Raw genomic sequence first — 22,372 nt, 5'->3', positions numbered from 1 at the left:
AGATGTAAAGCCCTTTGGAGACTACCTGCCACATGGGAAGCACCATATAAAAATACCACCACCTGGCTGTGATTGTACTTCTCAACCCTAGGAGAGCCTGACTCCACAGCCTGGCTCCAGACAGAAGCTGGGGCTGGAGTTTGGAAGCAAAGCAAACAGAAATGCGTAGGAGATTGGGTTGTAGCTGCACAGACAACACACTCACTTTATTCACACTGATACAAAAGTAGATTTTTCTAGAAATGTTCTCTAGTGCCAGAGGGAGAGAGGTTAAGTGGCACGTGGTGGGAGGGCGGTGAGAGGAGGCCTGAGGGTGAAGGCTGGAAGGGCAGGGATCCGGAGTGAAGGTCAAGGAGGCAGGATAGAGCGCAGCAGCCGGGATGGGGAAGCCAGGAGCTGAGGTCTGGAGCCCCCTCCACCCTATCCTGCCCACAATGGGGGAGGGAGTATACACTGGGGGAGGGAGTACACCTCCAGGAGCATGGGAGATGGTGGCCAAGGAACTTAGGTGGGCCCATTTTCAGCTTTGAGGGTCACAGAATCTGTCATAGTCTCCTCCCAGCCGGCTGCCAGCTCCCCCACGGGGTGCCCTGCACTCCAGCTGTTCTCGTCTCCCATTCCTTACACACACCTCATGGAAGGGCTGGACATGCCCAGGAGGGCCAAGGTGGCAGGTGGGGGCATCAGAGTGGGTACACAGATGCTCACACAGCACAGAAGGGGGAGGCTTGTCTGCCCCCTGAGGGCTGAGGGGGCTCACTGGGGCAGGGCCTTGAGGATGGCATTCACCTCCTCTGCCACAGCAGTCAGGGCAAATTCAAACTGGTCCTGGGGAAGGGCAAGAGGAGGAGGGTCGGGGGAGGCTGGCCCCAAGAGGGCCTAGGAGAGGGGGGGCTGAGAAGATTCCCAGGGAAGATGGGGAATCTCCTGGGGGGCATTACACCAGCAGGCAAAAGAAGGCAGGCTGCTGCTGGTTTCCCTGGGGTGGCTGAGACGTGGGTGCTGGGTAAGGGGGGGCAATCAGGTCAGGGCAGGAAGGCATGGTCACCTTGGAGCGGACGAGGCCCGGCCGTTGGTCACGAACATGCTCCAGGGTGGCAGCGATGTCAATCTCCTTCACTCCTGGAGGTGTGGGACAGAAAGCTCCTCAGGGGGGGCCCAGAGGAGGTGTGACAACCTGCCCTTTCAAGAGCTCATGGCCCTCGGGGGTAGGGCTGCAGGTCCCTTGGGGAAGGTGTTTACCTTTTGCCATGCGGTTCAGAACCATGTCGATGAGGATATAGGTGCCAGTTCTCCCTGCACCATCACTGAAACAGGAGATGTGACAGGCTCAGGACCCAGCAGAAAGGGGGAGGGACAGAAGAGATGAGGAGGCTCAGGAGGGGAGTGAAGAGGGTAGAAAGCACTGGTCAGTCCACTAGGGTTGGCTTGGGGAGGGCGTGAGTGAGCTGAGATGAAGGAATTGGGCCTTGAGTGGGGAACCTGTGACCCTGGAAGTGTCACTTCGGCAATGGGTCAACCAAAAAGGAGAGCTCTGGTGGCCCTGAGGTGGAGGCAGCAGTAGGGAGGGGGTCTGGCCCACTCCAGCCTCTGGCCAGACTTCTGTTCGGCAAACTTTTGTGTAACGGGGAAGACAGTAAACATTTTCAGTTTTGAGGGTCACAGAGTCTGTTATAGTCTTTTTTTTTTTTTTCCTTCCTCAACCATTTAAAAATGTATAAACCATACTTATTTCATGGACTGTTAAGAAAACAGGTCGTGTGTTGGATATGGCCCATGGACTGTGGTTTGTCGGCATCAAGGGGCGAGGCAGGCGGTGTGAATGGGAGACCATCGGCCCAGGGAGGGGGCAAAACTAGGAATGCCTGGGCTGTCGTGTCCACTTTGTCCCATCCCGTCCCACAGCCGTCTCCACCCACCTGCAGTGCACGATGATGGGGCAGGAGCGGCCCCGGTAGCACTTGTTCACCTTCCTGCAACGAGAAGTGGGTGTGAGGACCAGCTACCTGCTGTGAGCACAGTGGGGTGGGGGAAGCAAAACCCATACCTGTGGCCTCTCTTTCTGCCTCTTCTCCCCCCATGCCCAAGGCAGGGGGCTGGAGAAAGCAGTCAGGGCAAAGAGCCAGAGTTGGCTTTGGTGGCACTGGGCTTCCCTCATTACTTACGAGCCATGTACCCAAGCTATGCACCTGGAACAACTAACTCAACCAGGGAAAACTACTGTCCAGGGCTCATCTAGTGACAAGAAGCATCTCCTAACATCTCCTGTCTTAAAGGAGGATCACCTTCTCCCATTTGTCCAGAATCTATTCCTCCTTCCCCTGCTCTGCCTCTGCCCAGTTCCCTCCTTACCCATCCTCTCTAATGAAAATGTTTGCTCCTATTTTCCATAAGCAACGTGCGTGACCGTTGGATGGAGTCAAGGCTGGAGGCAAAGAGCCAGAGCTGGCATTGGTGGCACTGGGCTTGCCTTATTGTTTACGAGCCATGTATCCAAGCTACACACCTGGAATAACTAACTCAACTTCTTTGAGCCTCAGTTTCCTTATCTGTAAAATGGGGATGATAATAATAATAACCTTCCAACCTTCTCCTTAGGGTTCTTACAATGATTATATGAGATAACCCATGTAAAGAGCTAATGATGTCAAGTAGCCCCAGGCTGGGGAGGACATCTCTGAACGTAATGCCGCTGCCTATATCCCTGGGTCAGCCCCATCTCAGCCCAGGTGCTCCATGGCAGGGTGGTATTCAGACTTGGGGTCCACTTGGACCTCCCACCCTTCTTTGCTGCCCCTAACCATGGTTCAGCAAGAAGCAGAGGGATTCTCCCTCCTTCAGTGGCCCAGTCTAACCTGCCCTTGTCCTTTATGACCTTCCTGCTTTGAGAGTCTGGAGCAGACCTCTGGTACCCTCTCTCAGCCAGGACTAGGGAGGAGCTTCTTAGGGGCCATCAGACTGTTTAAGGGAAGCTTGGAACTTAGTGGTCCTCTACTCTGGCTCCTCCAGACTTGCAGGGTCGGGTAATTTGGATGGTTTTACAGGAGTCCACAATGATCTTCTGGGGTATTGGTTAGTATGTCACAGGGATGGGATTGAACAGTAATCATAAGTGTGGCTCCCAATCATTTAATAATAATAATGATAAATAGTAGCTAGAATTAATTGATTGAATCCTTACTGTGTGCCAGGCACTTAAACCAGATTTTATAAACTCTATTAGATCTTCCAACAACCCCCTAAAGCATGTGTCTTCATCCTCATTTCACAGGTAAGGAAACCAGGAGGTCAAGGAACTTGCTCCGGGTCACTTTCTGAAAACTCCTTTATTATTTCACCTTTCCTCTGGTGGACCTTCACCAAACTGCATTTATTAAGCAGCAATTAATTTGTTCTTGTATCTAACATCAAATATATTGGGTTTACATAATTCCAGTCTAAAGCAAAGAAACATAACCTTTTAGTTTACTTGTGCAGGCCTAAAAGAGGTTCAGGTACTAGTTCTAACCAGATTTTTTAAATGTGGAAAATAGAAGATAGCTCCAATACTCCTGGCATTGTTTTGAAGATGGCTGTGTCTCAGGCCCTAGAGACCTCAAATAGAAATCGTTGTCCTGAGGCTCGGAAACTATACCCAGGTCCCCACCCCAGCACTGCTCCTCTGCTCTTTGCCCAGCACCAGAGACCTCTGGCCAGCCTGGCAAGGGGCAATGAATCAGGGGGAGGCTGCCATGCAGGTAGGGCCCTTGCCCATGTTGGCAGGCTTCTAAGCTGCCTATCTGGGGAGGGGACAGGCAGGAGATGCTGGAGGCCTGGCCTGGGCATGGTTTTGGTGTCAGAACAGGGCAAGTCCCTCAGTAAGCTTTCTGTCCCAGACCCTACCAGTTGCACTATGTCCCCAAGAACCCAGAGATCCTCCCACACTACCTTTGGCATTCTTCATCTCTTCTCTCTGCCCCTACCCCCACCCCCAGCTCTCCCCGCAGCCTGCAGGGTGGTCCTGATCCCACGTGTCCTGTCTGTTCTGTCCATGCAGCAGCCACACCTGCCAATGATCACTTTTGTGACTATGCAACTGGAGTGAGAATACTAGCTGCAGATCACAAAAATGACACTGGCAGCTGTGAGGGAGAGAGGGAGAGAGAGAGAGGGAGGAAAGGACAGAGAGAGCAACAGACAGGCAGCGGGAAGAGGGGAGAGGACAGACAGACAGAGGGCGGAGGGAAGAAAGGCCTGAGAGAGGGACAGAGGGAGGAGGGGTGAGGGAAGGACAGAGAGAGGGACAGAGGGAGGAGGGGAGCGGGAAGGACACGGAGAGACAGAGAGAGGGAAAAACTAGGACAGGCAGGAAGAGAGAGAGAGAGGCAAACACAGACAGGTGGAGGCGGGAGGGAGGGGAAAAAAGGGAGAGAGAGAAGAGACAGAAAAGGGGAGAGGTGGGGAGAAGGAGAAATGGAAATAGAGGGAAAGCGTGGACAGAGGTAGAGAAAGTAATAGAGAGGGAGAGAGGCAGAAAGAGAGAAAGGGAAGCGGGAGAGAGAATGGAAGATGGAGAAAGAAATAGAAGCAAAGAGACAGGGAGAAGGTTTAAAAAAAAAAAAGGGAAGATGGGGCAGAGGAAGTAGGAAAATAGTGCTGGAGATGTGAGAGCAAACAAGACCAAGAAATGGAGGAGAAACGGGAAGCAGGAGCCAATACGAGGAGGGAGAGATAGAGAGGTGGGGAGGTAGAAGTAAGGGAAGCCTTTGGGGGGAGGGGGGTGGGTAAAGCAGGAGAGCGAGGGAAGGGGAGTGGAAGAGATGGGGCCAGGAAAGACAGCCTCTGAAGGAGACTACAGAGCAGACTCAGAAACCAGGGATGGGGTGGCGGGGGAGAGGTGGGGAGAGAGAAGTGACGGACACAGCCAGACAGAGCATCAGCCCTGGTGGGGGGTCTGGAAGGAGCGGCCGAAGGGCAGAGTACGAGCCTCCAGGTGGGGGCATGACCCGGCTGAGGGTCTGCGTATCTGACCTAGGACCCCACAAGGAGCCACTGGGCCCGGGCTGCAGTGATATGTACTGGGGCGCCCCACTCCCAGGCCTCTCCCTTGCGCCGCCCCTTCCCCAGACTCCTCGGAGCCTGCGTGGGTGCCCGCCCCGGCGGCTCGTCCAGCAACGTTCTTCTTAAGGTGGGCTGGGCGCTCACCTGCGGAAGTCCAGCAGGGGCCGCGTGGAGGCCGGAGTGCCCTCTGCCGGCCAGCTGAGGAAGTGGAACTGCGTGAGAGTGCGCGTTTCCTGGGTCTGCACGTTCTTCAGGTAAAAGCTCCGCACCAGAAAGTCCTCACACCAGATGTGTTCCGACACCAGGTTCACCTGCGGAGGAGTGGGCCCAGGCCTGAGAGGGGCAGCGGCCACCGGCCCGGTCTCTCTCGGCCTGCCAGGCGCCTGTGGGCTCTGCAGCCTCCACGTCTAGATGGCACCTTCTCCGCTTTTCCCAGCCACCAGGCCAATTCAGATTCTAAATTCTCCAGAAAGCTTCCCCACCCAGCCACCCAACTGTCCCAGCTGTCCCTAGAGCCCTAGCTGTCTGTGTGACTTATCTACTTCTCAGGACAATTGGTGGCTTTTCCAACTAGACACAAATATTATTGTGAACTTCTTGGCGCCAGTTTCTTTGTTGGCCTCCGGTCTAGCACAGTGTCCCTGCTCCATGCGCCATAAACTTTGATGAAATTCTGTAATGTTTTTATTAGATTTTTTTTCTTTAACTATGATGAGGTCCAATAAAAACCAAACCAGACCAAACCAAAACAAAAGACTGTTGAGTGCTCATGATACCCTGTTGTCCTCAAATGGATTCCAACTCACAAAAAATAGGCAAGAGTAAACTGCTCCATAGGGGTTGATTGCAAGGCAGCAACAATTGGGAGGATGGTTCAGGACTGGGCAACGTTTCATTCTGTTATACCGAGGGATGCTCTGAGTCGGAACTAACTTGAGGGCACCTAACAACACAATCTTTACAGAAGCTGATTGCCACATCTTTTTCCTAAGGAGTGAACCTGGTGGGTTTGAACTGCCGACCTTTCAGTTAGCAGCCAATTGCTTAACCACTGCACCACCAGGGAAAGCTACTGTCCAGGGCTCATCTAGTGATGAGAAGTGTCTCCTAACATCTCCTGTCTTAAAGAAGGATCACCTTCTATTTGCCCAGAATCTCTTCCTCCTTCCCCTGCTTTGCTTCTGCCCGGTTGCCCCCACCCATCCTCTCTACTAATGAAAAGGTTTGTTCCCATTTTTCATAAGCAACATGTGTGACTGGTGGTATTTCTTTGTTTGCTTTGGTCTCCAGGAAACTCAGAGTTAAGCTCAATTGAAGTAGGTCTTACTCTTGGTCTTTGGGTATTATCTTCCCTGTCTCACTTATTCTTGGCTCTTAGCTTCTTATCTCTGCTTTGGTGGTTTTATAGCTTTATTTTTGCACATATTCCCATAAACCAAAAACCAAACTCATTGCCATAGAGTGGATTCTGACTCATAGTGATCCTATAGAACAGAATAGAACCGCCCCATAGGGTTCCCAAAGCTGTAATCTTTACGGAAGCAGACCGCCACATCTTTCTCCCACAGAGCTGCTGATGGGTTCAAACCATCGACCTTTCGGTTAGCAGCCAAGTGCTTAACCATTGTGCCACCGGAGCGCCTTCATTTTCTTATAAGCTCCTAGAATTCTCTCTTGGCATAGACAGGACACACATATGTATATAGGGATATGCATGTGAGTATATATATGAGTATGCCACCATCCACCTTCCCCCTTCCCATTGTCCCACGGTTATGAGGTCCTACTGACCTCATATACATGGTAGAGGGAAGAGCCCTCATCTGGCCAGTAGCGGTCACACTGCTTGACGCCATCCTCCACCAGTGGGGTCAGCATGACGATGACAGTACAGCCACTCTCCCACACCATCTAGGGACAGAGGCCCAAGTAAGCACCACCCTAACCTCCTTGGGTTCTGGCTGGCCCTGTTTGGCCATGCGAGCCTCTAGTCCCTACAGATGCCCTCCCTCCAAGAGCCCACCTGCCAGAAGTCAGCAATGGTGTGGGACAGCGGGCCCTGTGTGGCTATGTAGGCTGGCATCCGAGGGTCATGCTCAATCTAAGGGCAGGGAAGATGCATCATGAGTCAGAAGGGGACATTCCACTATGGAGAGGCATTGGTCAGCGGGAATGGGATGGGGTCTGGGGGAACCTGGTCTCCTCCCCGCCCCCGTTTCCATGCTAAGATATCAGGACCTTGGGTATGTTGTGGCCACAGGGGAATGGAGATTATGACAGGGCCGAGGGCAGGATAAGGATGGGGTAGAGGTGGTGGCCGGGTCCAGGGCCACTCACAATGGGGCTGGCGTTGATGTAATCGCTCCGAGAAGGGCTGCTCTCCACCTTCAGCTTGATGCGGGCATGGTCATCTGTACATACCCCATAGCCCACCCCAGATGCCCCCTCTGTCACTGGGGTCCTGGCACCCCGGGCACTTAGCCTGAGCCAGGAGCCCAGCCCCTTCCCCCAAGCCTTTCAGCATTCCCAGCAGAGAAGGCCAGCATGGCTCACTCACAGGGCAAGAAGTCAGGGTGGCGGTTCTTTTTGATGTTGCCCTCCCCCTGGGCAGTGGCACAAGTATTAGGCTCCGCCTGGTAGGCACACAGGGCCTGCCACTCCTTGGCCAGGCGGTCTCGATTTCGCAGGTGGTCCTCCATGTATGCCTGCAGGGGCACCACAGCCCAGCTCTGGCCCACGCCATCATCCCTGCCTCTCCCACCTTCCTGCCCCTTCTCCCAGGCCCAGGCCCAGTTCTGACCAGAATCATGTGCCCTGTGGAGATGTCCATGTTGGCCTGCGCAGGCTCCTCGCACCAGGATGGTGTGCTGCTGTGGGAGCTGGGGCTGGCCTGGGCCGCGTCGCTGAACTGGGAGGACACGCTGCTCACTCTCGAGGGCTCTGGCGGACCCTCTGCTCGGTTGAACAGGGACTTTGTGGCCATGTGCTGGCGGCAGAGATCCTGCAGAAGAATGATCAGGTTGGGGCCCAGGGGTCCCGGAAGCCTTTCCAACAGGGTGCTGGCTTGAATTTGGGGCCCCTAGGCTAGTCCTTGACTGATTTTAAATGGAACCCATCTCCCCTAGTGTACAGCTTTCAGCACTGGCCTTTATCCTGATCAGGGCAGTTCTGCTTGGGTGACAGTCATCACAGCCTCAGCTATTACAGAGTAGAGTCCCAGAGCTCCAGAATCTCAGCATTGAGAAGAACCTTAGGAACCCTCTGCTCCCGATTCCCACCCCATTTGAAATGCTCCCACTGTTCCCCTACTGGGACTTCTCCAGCCTCTGCCAGAACATTCCCAGGGATAGGGGCTCACTCCCCTTTCAACTTCCCACCCTCACCCCATGCAAGACCTAGATTCCCAAGCCCCCCTTCATTTCCTCTCCTCAGCAAATATCAGGGGCTGCACACCTGGTACTCAAAGGTGGTGTCCCCATGGGCCCCCTCGGGTCCCAGGGCTGCCAGGTGCTCCTTGTCCCGCTGCCGCGCGTGCTGCCGTATACACAGAGCCACCGCCAGAGCCACCAGTAGCCCAGCCACACCTGCCAGGGCCACCAGAGTAAGCAGCACCGAGCGCATGGGAGAGGTGCCTCGAGCTGGTCGGGGAAGGACTGCGGTGGCCTCCTCCCTCTGTGGGAACAAGGCTGGGATCAAGGGGGGCTGCTTCTCGTCCCTCTGCTGTGCCACCACACCCTGCTAGAACATACCCTGGGCAAAGCTGGGGGGTAGGAGCATGGTGGTACAGGCAGAAGAGCTCAGATGAACCTACGATGCTCTTTCTCAATCCCCATCGGACCAACTCAACCACACTTCAGTGCCAGAGACTTAGTTTTAAAAGTGGAGAGAGATCAATGCTCTGCCCAAGGAATTGAACAGTAGAATGTGAGGCATCAGTGTTGGATGTAGAATGGAAATATGTTTTGAGTATAATGTCCTTTCTGCGCAAAGATTTCCCTTGGACTTTAGTGACTTGCTCCAGAAGGCTATGGGCATCTCAGCTAGTTCTTGCCAAGCATACCGCCCTCCTATAGAACGCTGGCGTGCCCACTGCAAGGAGGAGGAGCCACTGGCGCCATCTGCTGGTCACAAGGAAAACTGCATGGGGAGGGCCTGCCTTGGCAAAGCCAGAGGGCCAGACAGGTAAATGAGGCTTCCGCTTCAGTTCTCCAGCCAAGTTTGCCTCCATTTCTTGTAGGGAACGTCAGCCCTCTGGGGCTTTGACTGAATCTCCAGGTAGCTCATACCTGTCCCACTCCTGTCTGCAAGATCCGGAGCCCTGTCTGGGCTTCCAGTTCCGACTTGACCAGCCCTGCAGAGAGGAGGTAGGTCAGATTCTCTCTAGCTCCATGCGGTCTATCCCATATGGTCCGCATCCCATGTCACGACATGCCAAGTGACAGGCAGGGCCCATGTGGGCTTGGAATATTGCAGGGGGAGCATCATCCACAGGCCTGGGTGTATCACACTAGGGCTGGAGTTGGAACCAAGCCTGAGGTCAAGGTCGGGGCAGTATTTACCAGCTTGCTGGGTCACATCAGCCAAAGACAGGTTCTGCTCATTGTGCCGGATGCGGAAGGTCAGGGCTGGTCCCACCACACTGCCAAATTGGAGCTATGTTACTGCCTCACCAACCCTAGACCCCAAGACTCTACAAGATAGGCCAGCTCTGGCCTTCTCCCCACTAGAGGATGGGGCTGGAGCAGGGGTAAAAGATACTGGATGGGGATAGATGTGGCTGTTCTTTCAATACAGCTGGGAGCATCTCTCTGACCCATCTTGGCGCTTTACCCAGAGCTTATTTTCTCTTCCTCTCCTGGGCCCCTCCATCTCCCTCCCCCTCCAGCTGCCTTCTAGATCCCTGCCACCCCCAGCAAGGTGCCAGCCCCACCTGATGTTGATGAAGCTGCCCGAGGACATGTGTACATGCTCAGCCAGGAGCTCCAGCAGCTTCACGCCTGCAGCCAGGCTCAGGGGCCTGGAGGTGGTGAGCAGGCAGAGGGAGGAAATTGGGGGATCCACTCAGTCACTTTTTCTTGAAACAGGCCACCCCTGGGGTGCAGAGCAACCCATCACCTCCCCATGTCGTGTCCTTCACATCTGGATTTCTGCCCCCTGCTTCCTGCCAGGCAGACCAGTCCATCCCCTAGAGGCCTGGATAGCTCCCCCAGCAGGACCCTTACTTTTGATCAGTGACGATGTAGCCGTACTCCTCCACAGATGGCCGAGCTGAGGGCTGTCCTACCACTGTGGGTTGGCTCTGGCCCAGTGGACTTTTCTTCTCCAGCAGGACAGGTGTGGCACGGGGGCTGGCAGCTTTGGAGGGCTCTGGGGAACTCAGCACTTGTTGGCCTTTACTGGAGGTGGGGCTGGCAGTGGGATGTCCAGGCAGGGAGGGTGTGGGCGGCAGAGGCTCTGTTGTGTCTCCACCCTGTATCTGTTCCTCTATTGTCTGTTTAGAAGAGAGCAGATGGGTGTGGCTGAGCTGGTGCTAGAATTGGAGGGCTGGGGGCAAGGAATTCTACACGCTGGACTATTAGCTCCCACAGTGGAACTTAGGAGTTGCTTCTCTTTGTACCCCTAGAGCCCAGGAAAGCCGGGGGTGGGAGGAGGGCACCCAGCAAATTTGAGCCAAGAGGGTGAATGAATGAATAAAGGAGTGAATGAATGGGGCAGGGTCAGTAATAATGCACAGAATGGGACCGGAGTCAGGGAAAACCTCCAGAGCAAGGGAGGCTAGGGTAAGAGTAGAAGATGATTTTTAGAATTTGTTTAGCCACAAAATCTTAGCCATCCAACACGTGCAAGGTGGAAGCAAAGCTCCTCAAGTTACAGAGGCCAGGAGCTTGCCTGTTTACAAACCCCCTCTTCTGCCAGGGCTCCTCAGAGCATGGCCTGAAATTATTACTGTGAAAAGAGCAGCAAATTAAGAATTTTGGCTTGTACTTAGATTCCGCATCCAGCTCTGTCTCACTTAATATGACATCTTAGGCAACAATTTGCAATCTCTGAGCCTTGACCTCCCCATTTGCAAAATGAGGGGTTGGAGGATATGAATTATGGGTCCTGATCCTGAGGTTCAGACGTCAGCAATGGGAAGTACTGCTATGGGTCATTTTATGGATCAGGGAGGTGCTGGGAACTCACTTTCTTGATGTCTGCTCCAGCATTTACAGCCCCACCTGTAGGAATAGGAAAACATGGACCATGGGCAAAGGGCCAAAGCAGGTGGGAGACAAGGCCAGACACCCCGTTACATCTGCTGTGGACTTTTTCCTCTCAGTCACTGGCCAAGCCCCTATCACTGGTCTTATTCTAAGCATGGCCTCACTCCCTGTTTGTTCTTCCTCATAATTCATTGTTTTTCTAACTCCTCCCTCTGCCATTGTCCACATCTCTCAAAGCTCTTTTTCGTTCTGTCCTATACATTGATTATTGGCATCTCCTTAATACTGGCCATGCCCCTCCTTGGGTCCTCATTATCACTGACCATACCCTTCTAGGCACATCCTTATTGCTGCTCACACTCTCCATTGGATTCTTTTTCCATTATTTCTCCCCTCCAGTCCTCTCTTGACCTGGTCCCTCAACTCTCCACCCCACCCCATGCTCCCTAGGCTTGGATGGCTATGACCCTGTGTTTCAGAAGAACTCCCTTCCCATGACCTTGACTCTTCCCCTCCAGGCTGCTCCGTGTGGTCATAAGAAGGGGGAAGAAGCCTCTGTGGTGCTGGGAGTGGCTGGTCTCTCTGCCTGGACACTCACCTAGGTTTCTTCCTGCTCCTTTGGGCAGCAGCTGCAGCAAGGTTGAAAGGGTGGAGAGCTGCTCAGGGGTCAGATGATGCAGTTCCACCCCGTAGCCTGCAAGCACAGCTGCCAGTCTCTGCAGACTCACATCTGCTGGGAGTCAGACACAGAGCTTAGGGCTTATGGTGGGATGAACTAATGGGATGCAGATGGGTGAGTGGAAGGTGGGAGTGAATTAACTCATTTAAGAGCATCTCCTCAAACCCCAGGACACTGATATCCTCCCTTTCCCAGCCCTTGTCCACACTTTGAAGAAAAGACCTTCCAGAGGCCAAGACCAAACTTCAGGCCCACCGTGGACATCTTGACTCTCCATCCAGAGAAGAGTCATGTCAGCTTCACTAACCACTGTATTCCCAGTGCCTAACTAGTGCCTGGCATAGATTAGGTTGTCAGCAAGCATTAGTTAAGTGTATGAATGACTTAAAGGACACATTAAGTGAATACGTGGATAGCCACGAAGGAGCCCCCATGGTTCCCCAAGTGGCCTCCACAGGCAGGCAGGTGGATGTTGAAGACTCTGTTACCTGGCTGCACTGCTGGGAAAGGAGGCTTCTCCCTGCGACCCCCTGGTCCTTCCTCCTCATAGCCTTCTGAGGCATAGTCCTCTGCCTGGCTGCTGCCTCCTTGCTCTGGAAGCCTTTGTGCCCTGGTTCTGCTGGGCACTGGAGGCTCCTGGGCCAGATAGAGCAGCCCTGAGTCCTGGAAAAGCTGAGCAGGTGAAGGCCCTGGAGGGTCCCCGTAGGAGTGGCCAGGGTGGACCCCAAACATGCCCTTGGAGGCAACTTTGCTGAAGAAGGCAGGGGGTTTGGCTTTGGGCAGGGGGCCAACACTGACCATCCCTGGGGAGCTCTCTGAGCCCCGAGAGCCATCGCGGGAGCCAAACTGTGGGAAACCAGAGATCGTAGTAAACGCAAATGTCAGGGCTAGGAGACGGGGGCTGGGACAGGGCCAGAGTCTAGGGCTCACCTGGTGGAACAGGTAGGGCTGCAGCAGGGTGGGTTCATAACTCAAGGCGGGGTGGGGGGGCTCTGGGGGCAACAGCAGATGCTCCAAGAGAGAGGGCAGCAGCTCGGCCGGCAGAGGGGACAGAGAAGAGCCTGCCCCAGCTCCGCCCCCACCTGCTGGAGATCGAGGAAGCAAGTGCTGGGCAGCAGGGGCAGAGCCAGTGGGGATGCCCTGTGAAAGCAGCTCCCCAGTGGGGCCAGGTCTCCTGGGCACCAAGCCAGATCTGAGGAGGAAAGCAAAGTGTGTGTGTGTGTGTGTGTGTGTGTTGGTTGTGTGGGGCAAGGGCTTAGAGAGCTTACAAGGCAAAAATAGTGGGGTCCAGATAATCTCAGTAGTTGAGAGTGTGCTTGACGTCATGATAAATGAGGTAGCTTCAGGGGAGGATAGAGTAGCATTGGGGAAGGGCCAGAGAGCCTGGGCAGAGATCGTATGTCTCCCTGGTAAGCATGCCCAGGTCCCTCAGACAGCTGCAGAGGATAGAGAAGCATGAGGCTTGGGATGGAGAAATGGAGAAGAGGTGCAGGTGAGGGCACTGGAAACCTCTGTAGATGAGTTGTGGCTGTGCTTGCTCAGTTGCCCCTGTGTGCCATGTCCCTACACCTGACCCTCCAGGTGTATGTTCAAACATTCAGGACTGCCCCCTCCCAAGCCTTCTTCATCCAGGAATCATCATCTGTGCCTCGTGGGCCTCACTGACTTCCCCCTGCTTTGCAGGGCCTGAACAATGGCTCGAGAGGCCCTAACCGCAGGAGATGGTTATGCTCTGACATATGTAATTCCACCTAGTAACAAAACTGAAGCATTAAACAACTTAAGTTCAACAAAATTATAATTTTCCCCAATGCTGACTACTCTGATGCCTCTTTTGAAATATCAAATGTCAAAAGTTTTTCAAAACAGTTTTTTAACGCCCCCATTTTGCCGGATCCCCAGGGATAAAGTCAACTCCTATTGGATATGTGGGAGTCAGAGTGACTGACCATTCCTGAGCTTCTTTTACCCACAACTTAGCCCTAGTCTGCTCACACTGATGCTCCTTCCCTCTATCCATTAGGATGACCACTACTCATCTACCTTGCCATGCTGGAGTTGTTGAGAAAAGCTGCCTACCTGTCCCTCAGACGGGGCTCTGGGGGGCGAAGTCGGGGGATGCGTTCCATTTCCTGAGAGATCACATACTGGGTGAGGTCATCATGCCAGGACAATCCTGCCAGGAGACAGGATGGGGTGAGGTGGGTTCCTGCGACATCTTGAGGGCCCAGTAACAGGCACCAGTGGAAGATGGGAACTGCGCCCCCTACCCTGCAGTGCATTGGGTTTGGCAGAGTAGAGCGGTAGTGGAGGTGGTCCACTGGTTGGTGACTTGAGCTGGCCTCTTCTTGCCCTCAGGTCAGATTTTAGAATCAGACGGCCTATGTTTGAATCCTGCCTACACAACCTACAAATTGTTTGACCTTGAGCAAATAGCCCAATCTCTCTAAACTTCTATTCTCTCACCTGTAAAATAGGGAATCATACTTTCTAAGATTTTTGTGATAACCAAACACAGATGAAATGCTTAAAATAGTGCCTGTCACATGAAATTTCAGTAGACGCTATTAGTATTATTACCACTATGTAATTATTATTGCTATTGTTATTATTCCCTTTGCTGATCCTGAACCTCAGTTTTATTGATCTTTAATGTGGGAATAATGCATACTTTATGGGGCTATTGTGAAGATGAAGTAAGTTCAGGGAAGTGAAAATACTCAGAAAACCCTAAAGCTCTATACACTAGTTTTAAACACCTAGTATTATCATTACCATTATCATCATTGCCACCATCATCATCATCCTGAAGCAACTCTCCTGTTTGGCCCTTTTCCCTCATGAAACTCTGTTCTCAGGAAAAATCAGTCACATTTTCCAAAGGAATCATCTCCCACTCTCCATCCCCATTCCTTCTTCCCTGTTTCTGGACATATAATCTCTGCTGCTCTTAACTCACATTCTAGAATCTACCAGCATCCATACCTTCATCCTCCAGCTTTTTGCCTATTAACATTATATAGACTACCTGGAAACCCTTGTGGCATAGTGGTTAAGTGCTAGGCTGCTAACCAAAAGGTCGGCAGTTCAAATCCGCCAGGCGCTCCTTGGAAACTCTATGGGGGAAGTTCACTCTGTCCTATCCTATAGGGTTGCTACGAGTCGGAATCGACTCAACAGCATTGGGTTTGGTTTTGGTTTAGACTACCTGTGCTCCAATTTAAAGCCAGTTCCTTCACTTGAGCAAAAGATTCTGTCCCCTCTTACCTACTGAAGAACATCCTCCCAGCAACTCTCCCCTACTTCTTACTAATTGGATGGGTGGGATGTTCTGGCTGAGGACCCCAGTATTTCTGGTTTTAGAGCACTCAGACAGTTCCAGGGAGTGGGGCTAGTCACAAGGAGATGAATGCTGGCCACTTCCAGTAGCTTCTTCTAGAAGCCTCTGCTGGGCCCCTCCAAAGTCCAAGTATGAACAGCTCATCTCTAGGGTTCCACTCCCACTCTTCTTGTCCCTTCTCCATCAAGGTCTGGGAAGGTGAGGTTCCAGAAGTGAACGTATAGGAATATTTCATGAAGAGAGTTTGGGGTAGAAGAAAGCCTATCCTCAGGTCAGGCAACCCTCACTTACCCACACATATCTAACCTAGTTCTAGTCTCTCTCCTCCAGTGCATCCAGATCTCACCTTGGGACATGAGCTGTCGGAGCACACCTTGTAAGCGTTGGAGAACTGGGGAGGTGACTTGCAAAAGGGGCCGGACCTGCCCCACTCCCACCTGGCACTGTCCAAACAAGCCATCTAAGAGCACAAAAGTGGTGTCAGTAGGGGGCTTGGACAAGAGGCCTTCCAAAATCCAGGATGAAAATGAACAGAACTCTCTCCACCTCCTCTCCTGGCTTCAGAGGCCCTGCTTCTCTGGGCCAGCCCCTCCCCCAAGCCCAGGACCTCTCCTCCCTTCCAGACCTTCTCCTCCCTTGTCTTTCTTGTTGTGCCTCCCCCCTCCTCAGTGACTCCTATGCCTGGGCCTCACTCACCCTGAATGCAGACTTCAAGGTGGGAGCAGAGCCTGCGGTCAAACAGACAGCCTGTAGAGGAACAGGGGCCAGAGGCTCAGACACCCCATACATCGACTGGCCAGAGGGATGGACAGGTTGTGAAAGGGGGAAGCAGGTGGGGTCCACTCTTTCATTCAAAGGAAGGCTTTAAGCTAGGAGGAGAGTAAGGAAGAGGCCTAGAATTTTTAAGAGAAGGCAGCCTAAGACCTGGCTTTGGATTTTTAGGATCTGAGAGTCTGGATCCTTTCCCTAAAAGCCTCAGTCTTCTTAACTGAGTAATGAGGAGAATACCTTCCAGGTGCATGGGGGGAAGTGGTGGTGGAGAATCGTATACTTGCGCTCTCATAGAATTACTATGGGAGAGTTTTTGGTCAAATTCTGGGGAAAGGGAAACTCTCTCAAATCTTCAAAAGCATCCCGTGATGAACGAGAGCGCAAAAGAAGTAGAAATTCTAGCGCTCGCACACACACAAACACACACACACACCCGTAAGGGAATAGGGTAAGAACCCCAAAAAAGAGGGGGTCTCTAATGCAGCGCTTCCTGCACTGAAAAGAAAGAGGAGTGACCCTTGCAAGGCCCGCATATAGTCGACTGGCCCGCCTGCTTGCGGCTGGCGCTGTCCGCGGTGCTGAAGCTCCGGGCCGGCGCCGCCGGGGGCTCTCTGGAGGCAGTTACGGGAGAGGGAGGAGTGACAGGGCGAGGAGTCGCCACAAGACCTGACCCCTCCGTTCCACCCCTCATCCACCACCCTGCCCACTCACAGCGTCACAGGAAGTACCCTGCATTGGCCTCCAAGCCCGGGTGGGGGAAGGGGGCGCCAGACGGCGAGGCTGAGCCCCTCCACCACGGCCCCCCCCTCCGCCTGCCCCCGGCCCATGAGTCAGCGCTGACTGTATCAGTCCGCTCAGACGTGAGTCAGCACCCGGCCTGGCTGTGGGGAGGGGGACGGGAGGGACCCTTCCCTCCTCATCCTTTCCTGCCCGGTTCCTCAGCTGCCCCCGTCTTATTGGAGATCAGATCACAACAATCGGCTTCTTTCTAGGCTTAAAGAGAAACTCTGGCCCCTCCCCCTGCTCAACCCTTTACCGGAACTGGGACCACGATGCCCACGGCCCTGGACACCGAGTTGCCGGTTCCCTTCTCAGCCCCTCGCTCCCCAACTCTCTGCGCCGGCCACTATCTCCCTGGCGTTTTGGCGCCACTTACTTCTCCTGTGGTCTTGTAGCCGGCTCTAGGTCCCTCTGCCCATATACACCCCCAGTCTTCCTCTCGAACCCGCAATCTTCCCCTGAGCTAGCTTCTCCTAGGTCCCGCCCCCGTATTCCGAGCCCTACCTCCAGGCCTACGCCCCTTTCCTCCCAAATGTCCTCCCGCCTTCTTCACATCAGTGCCTCCCCCCATTCCACCCTATACACATATTCTATCCGAGCTTCCTACCTTCATGCCACTCCCCTTCCCACCCTCCCTCGGGTTTTGCTCCCAGCTCCCTCTCCCCTCCCCCAGGTTTTCTCCTGACCGTGGGCACTAATGGCGCTGCAGCCCCCCGGGTGGCTGCTTAGCAGAAGGAGGCAGAGGAGCAGCCGGAGACCCCCGGATCCCCCGGGACCCCCAGGCTGACGCGGGCGCCTCATCCTTCCCGGCTCGGTGCTCTCCCTCCGCCGGCCAAGCCGCAGCGACGCCGGCGGGAGTTTGTCAGAGGGACCAAGGCGGGGCCTGCCACTCCCCACCCACCCACAAGGCGGGATCTATACGCCCCTCCCAAGGCTACTCAGCCAATCTCAGGTGGGTAGTGACGACATTCATACCCCCGGCTTTTACGCTTATTTGCGTCATACATGGCGTAAGAGCCCTGTCTTAGCGGGGTACCTGCTCAACCCTTCCCTCCCCCACCAAATAGTAGGCACTTGACTAGAATTCCCAGTTGGCCAACCCTTTTTGGATATATATTCCTCCCCAAGGACCACCACTGCTATTTCCTAGTCTTAGGGTTGGCAAAAAAGGTTATAGTTGGCTGGGGACTGGGAAAGACCCATGACAGAGGAGTGTAAACCTTAAGGTGAGGAGCAGAAAAGTGAATAGATAGATACTTTTAGATATCTTAATCAATAGTACCAACGTCATCCTTAAGAGCAGGAATGGTTAGGCACGTATGCCTGGATTCCAGTTCTAGCAATGCCATTTCCTAGGTGTATAACCTTGGGCAAGTTGCTTAACCTCTCTGAGTCCAAATTTCCTGATATTAAAATGAGGATGCTAATAGTACCTACTTCGAAGGATGGTCGTGAAGATTAAATGAGTTCAACTGCTGTGAATCACTTAGAACAATGACTAGACTAACACATACTAAACACTGCATACATAGTAGCTTTGGTTATTAGTCTTTATTCTCCTTTTCTCCCGACCCTTCCCACCACCAGACCATCAACAATCTTATGGTTATTTCTGTCTGCGAAATATAGTTCACTTAAGCCTACTTCTCTCCATACTCACTACGAGAGCTCTATGGAAACTGCTGTACTCTTTCATCATGACTATTGCAGTAATTTCTTAATGGTTGTTTGCTTCCACTCTTGGCACCTTATGAGCTAGAAATGAGTTTTCTAAAGCTTAAATCTGATCGCTTTGCTCTCTTGTTTCAGTTGTTTCCCATTAAACCTCTTTATAAGTTTATTAAAATTTTTTCAACATATAAAAAAAGGATGTAAGAACATAGTGAATACTCATATACCCATCACCTTGACTTAACAAATTATGCCAGGGAGAGTTCCTTTAAGGTGACTCTGGTGTCCTTGTGACATATTTCATCAATTGTTGAAAGCTCCCCTGCTTTACGTTACTCTGAGATGTACCAGGCTCAATTTTGTTTATTCACTGCTTCAGACATAGAAGCAGTCATTTCTCCAAAGAGATCTAGTAGCATTGAGGAAAGGCTGATTCTAGAGGCTACAATCCGGGCTTTAGGGTTACTAATGGCTAGGTTAAGTGCTCAGCTACAAACTGAAAAGTTGGTGGTTTGAACCCACCAGAACACCTTGGAAGAAAGGCCTAGTGATCTGCTTCTGAAAGATCACAGCCATGAAAACCCTATGGAGTGCAGTTCTACTCTGTAACACATAGGATTGCCATGAGTTAGATGTGTCTGTCAGTTTGTCATATTGTGGTGGCTTGCATGTTGCTGTGATACTGGAAGCCTTGCCACTGATTTCAAACATTAGGAGGGTCACCTTGGTGGAGAGATTTCAGCAGAGCTCCCAGACTAAGACAGCCTAGGAAGAAGGAACCGGCAGTCTACTTTGAAAAAATAAGCCAGTGAAAACCTTATGAATAGTGGTGGAACATTGTCTGATGTAGTGCCAAAAGATTAACCCCTCAGTTGGAAGGCACTCAAAATACGACTGAGGAAGCGCTGCCTCCTCAAAGTAAAGTCGACCATAATGATGTGGATGGAGTCAAGCTTTCAGGACCTTCATTTGCTGATGCGGCATGACACAAAGTGAGAAAAAACACCTGCAAATGTTCATTAATAATTGGAAAGTGGAATGTACAAAGTATGAATCTAGGAAAATTGGAAGTCATCAAAAATGAAATGGAACATGTAAACATTGATATCCTAGGCATTTGTGAGCTGAAATGGACTCATACTGGCCATTTTGAGTCAGACAATCATATGGTCTACTATGTCAGGAATGGCAAATTGAAGAGGAATGGCATCACATTCATCATCAAAAAGGACATTTCAAGATCTATCCTGAAGTACAACACTGTCACTGATAGAACAATATCCATATGCCTACAAGGAAGACAAGTTAACACAACTATTATTCAAATTTGCACACCAACCACTAAGGCCAAAGATGAAGAAATTGAAGATTTTTACCAACTTCTGCAGTCCAAATTTGATGAAACATGCAATCAGGATGCATTGATAATTACTGGCAATTGGAAACAAAGAAGGATTGGTAGTTGGCAAATATGGCCTCAGTGATAGAAACAACACTGGAGATCACCTGATAGAATTTTGCAAGACCGAGGACTTGTTCATTGCAAACACCTTTTTTCAACAATGTAAATGGTGACTACACATGTGGACCTCACCGGATGGAAAACACAGGAATCAAATTGACTACATCTATGGAAAGAGATGATGGAAAAACTCAATATCATCAGTCAGAACAAGGCCAGGGGCCAACTGTAGGACAGACCATCGATTAATCATATGCAAGTTCAAGTTGAAGCTGAAGAAAATTAGAACAAGTCCACAAGAGCCAAAGTACTACCTTGAGTATATCCCACCTGAATTTAGAGGCCATCTCAAGAATAGATTTGACACACTGAATACTAATGACCAAAGACCAGATGAGTTGTGGAATGACATCAAGGACAACATACATAAAGAAAGCAAAAGGTCATTAAAAAGACAGGAAAGAAAGAAAAGACCAAAACGGATGTCAGAAGAGACTCTGAAAGTTGCTCTTGAATGTAGACTAGCTAAAGCAAAAGGAACGATGAAGTAAAAGAGCTGAACAAAAGATTTCAAAAGGCAGCTCGAAAAGACAAAGTAAAGTATTGTAATGAAATGTGCAAAGACCTGGAGACAGAAAACCAAAAGGAAAGAACACATTTGGCATTTATCAAGCTGAAGGTACTGAAGAAAAGATTGAAGCCTGGAGTTGCAATACTGAAGGATTATATGGGGAAAATATTAAACTACTCAGGAAGCATCAAAAGAAGATGGAAGAAGAATACAGAGACACTGTACTGAAAAGCATTGGTAGATGGTCAACCATTTCAGGAGGTAGCATATGATCAAGAACCAATGGTACTGAAGGAACAGGTTCAAGCTATAGCGAAGGCATTGGCAAAAAACAAGGCTCCAGGAATTGACAGAATACCAATTGAGATGTTTCAACAGATGGATGCAGCACTGGGAGCCCTCACTCTTCTATGCCAAGAAATTTGGAAGACCGCTACCTGGCCAGTCGACTGGGACAGATCCATATATGTACCCACTCCAAAGAAAGGTGACCCAACAGGATGCAGAAATTATCAAACAATGTCATTAATATCACACACAAGTAAAATTTTGCTGAAGATCATTCAAAAACAGTTGCAGCAGCAGAGAACTATCAGAAATTCAAGCTGGATTCAGAAAAGGACGTGGCACCAGGGATATCATTGCTGATGTCATATGGATCCTGGCTGAAAGAAGAATGATGTTTACCTGTGTTTTGTTGACTATGCAAAGGCATTCAACTGTGCGGATCAGAGCAAATTACAAATAACATTGTGAAGGATGGAAATTTCAGAACACTTAATAGTGCTCATGAAGAACTTGTACATAGATCATGAGGCAGTTGTTCAAACAGAACAAAGGGATACTGAGTGGTTTAAAGTCAAGAAAGGTGTGCGTCAGGGTTGTATCTTTTCACCATACTTAATTCAATTTGTATGCTGAGAAAATAATCTGACAAGCTGGACTATATGAAGAAGAACCGGGCATCAAAATTGGAGGAAGACTCATTAACAGCCTGCAATATGTGGAAGAGACAACCTTGCTTGCTGAAAGTGAAGAAGACTTGAAGCACTTACTGATGAAGATCAAAGACTATAGCCCTCAGTATGGATTACACCTCAAAATAAAGAAAACAAAAATTGGACCAATAAACAACATCATGATAAACGGAGAAAAAATTGAGGTTGTCAAGCATTTCATTTTACTTGGATCCACAATCAACACCCATGGAAGCAGCAGTCAAGAAATCAAATGATACATTGCATTGGACAAATCTGCTGCAAAGCAAAGATGTCTCTCTGAGGACTGAAGTGTGCCTGACACAAGTCATGGTGTTTTCAATCACCTCATAGCATGTGAAAGCTGAACAATGAGTAAGGAAGACTGAAGAAGAGTTGATGCATTTTGATTATGGCATTGGAGAAGGATATTGAATATACCATGGACTACCAGAATAATGAACAAATCTGTCTTGGAAGAAGTACAGCCAGAATGCTCTTCAGAAGTAAGGATGGGGAGACTTCATCTCACATACTTTGGACATGTTATGAGGAGGGACCAGTCACTGGATAAGGATATCATGCTTGGTAAAGTAGAGGGTCAGGGAAATAGAAGAAGACCCTCAACAAGATGGATTGACACAGTGGCTGCAACAATGGGCTCAAGCATAACAACAACTGTGAGCGTGGCAAAGGACCAGGCAGTGTTTCGTTCTGTTGTACGTAGGGTCGCTATTAGTCTGAACCAACTCTATGGCACCTAACAACAATTGTCACCCCATTTTGTTAAATAATAAAAAACTACCAGCAACTATTCAGCATCCATTCCATTAGTGAAAAAGCAGCGTCGCCAAAAAACTCAAAAAAAAAAAATC

General features: G+C 51.0%; 1 protein-coding gene across 4 annotated transcripts; it reads right to left on the bottom strand.

The window, feature by feature from the left end:
• Positions 1 to 178: 178 nt before the first annotated feature.
• On the bottom strand, positions 179 to 17,622 carry PTPRN (protein tyrosine phosphatase receptor type N). Of its 4 annotated transcripts, XM_003406050.3 has the most exons (23): positions 17,503 to 17,622; positions 15,962 to 16,012; positions 15,612 to 15,725; positions 14,005 to 14,101; positions 12,856 to 13,117; positions 12,414 to 12,771; positions 11,845 to 11,976; positions 11,227 to 11,261; positions 10,263 to 10,531; positions 9,971 to 10,057; positions 9,600 to 9,679; positions 9,327 to 9,391; positions 8,494 to 8,712; positions 7,841 to 8,041; positions 7,598 to 7,745; positions 7,378 to 7,451; positions 7,064 to 7,141; positions 6,832 to 6,951; positions 5,185 to 5,351; positions 1,920 to 1,973; positions 1,243 to 1,307; positions 1,049 to 1,122; positions 179 to 828 (listed from the first exon to the last, which is right to left on the bottom strand). In XM_003406050.3, exons 1-23 carry the CDS (start codon positions 17,615 to 17,617, stop codon positions 757 to 759), a joined length of 2,937 nt encoding a protein of 978 aa, XP_003406098.2. In that variant the 5' UTR covers positions 17,618 to 17,622; the 3' UTR covers positions 179 to 756. The 4 variants fall into 4 exon arrangements, with proteins under 4 accessions (XP_003406098.2, XP_003406099.2, XP_010600127.2 ...); XM_003406051.3 differs by lacking the exon at positions 9,971 to 10,057; XM_010601825.2 differs by lacking the exon at positions 179 to 828 and having other exon boundaries at positions 835 to 1,122.
• Between the last annotated feature and the right edge of the window lie 4,750 nt (positions 17,623 to 22,372).

This window comes from Loxodonta africana, chromosome 6 (assembly GCF_030014295.1).
Source record: "Loxodonta africana isolate mLoxAfr1 chromosome 6, mLoxAfr1.hap2, whole genome shotgun sequence".
Classification (NCBI taxonomy): domain Eukaryota; kingdom Metazoa; phylum Chordata; class Mammalia; order Proboscidea; family Elephantidae; genus Loxodonta; species Loxodonta africana.
Note: the sequence above shows the minus strand (reverse complement) of the source record. Positions and strands in the feature narration are given on the sequence as shown.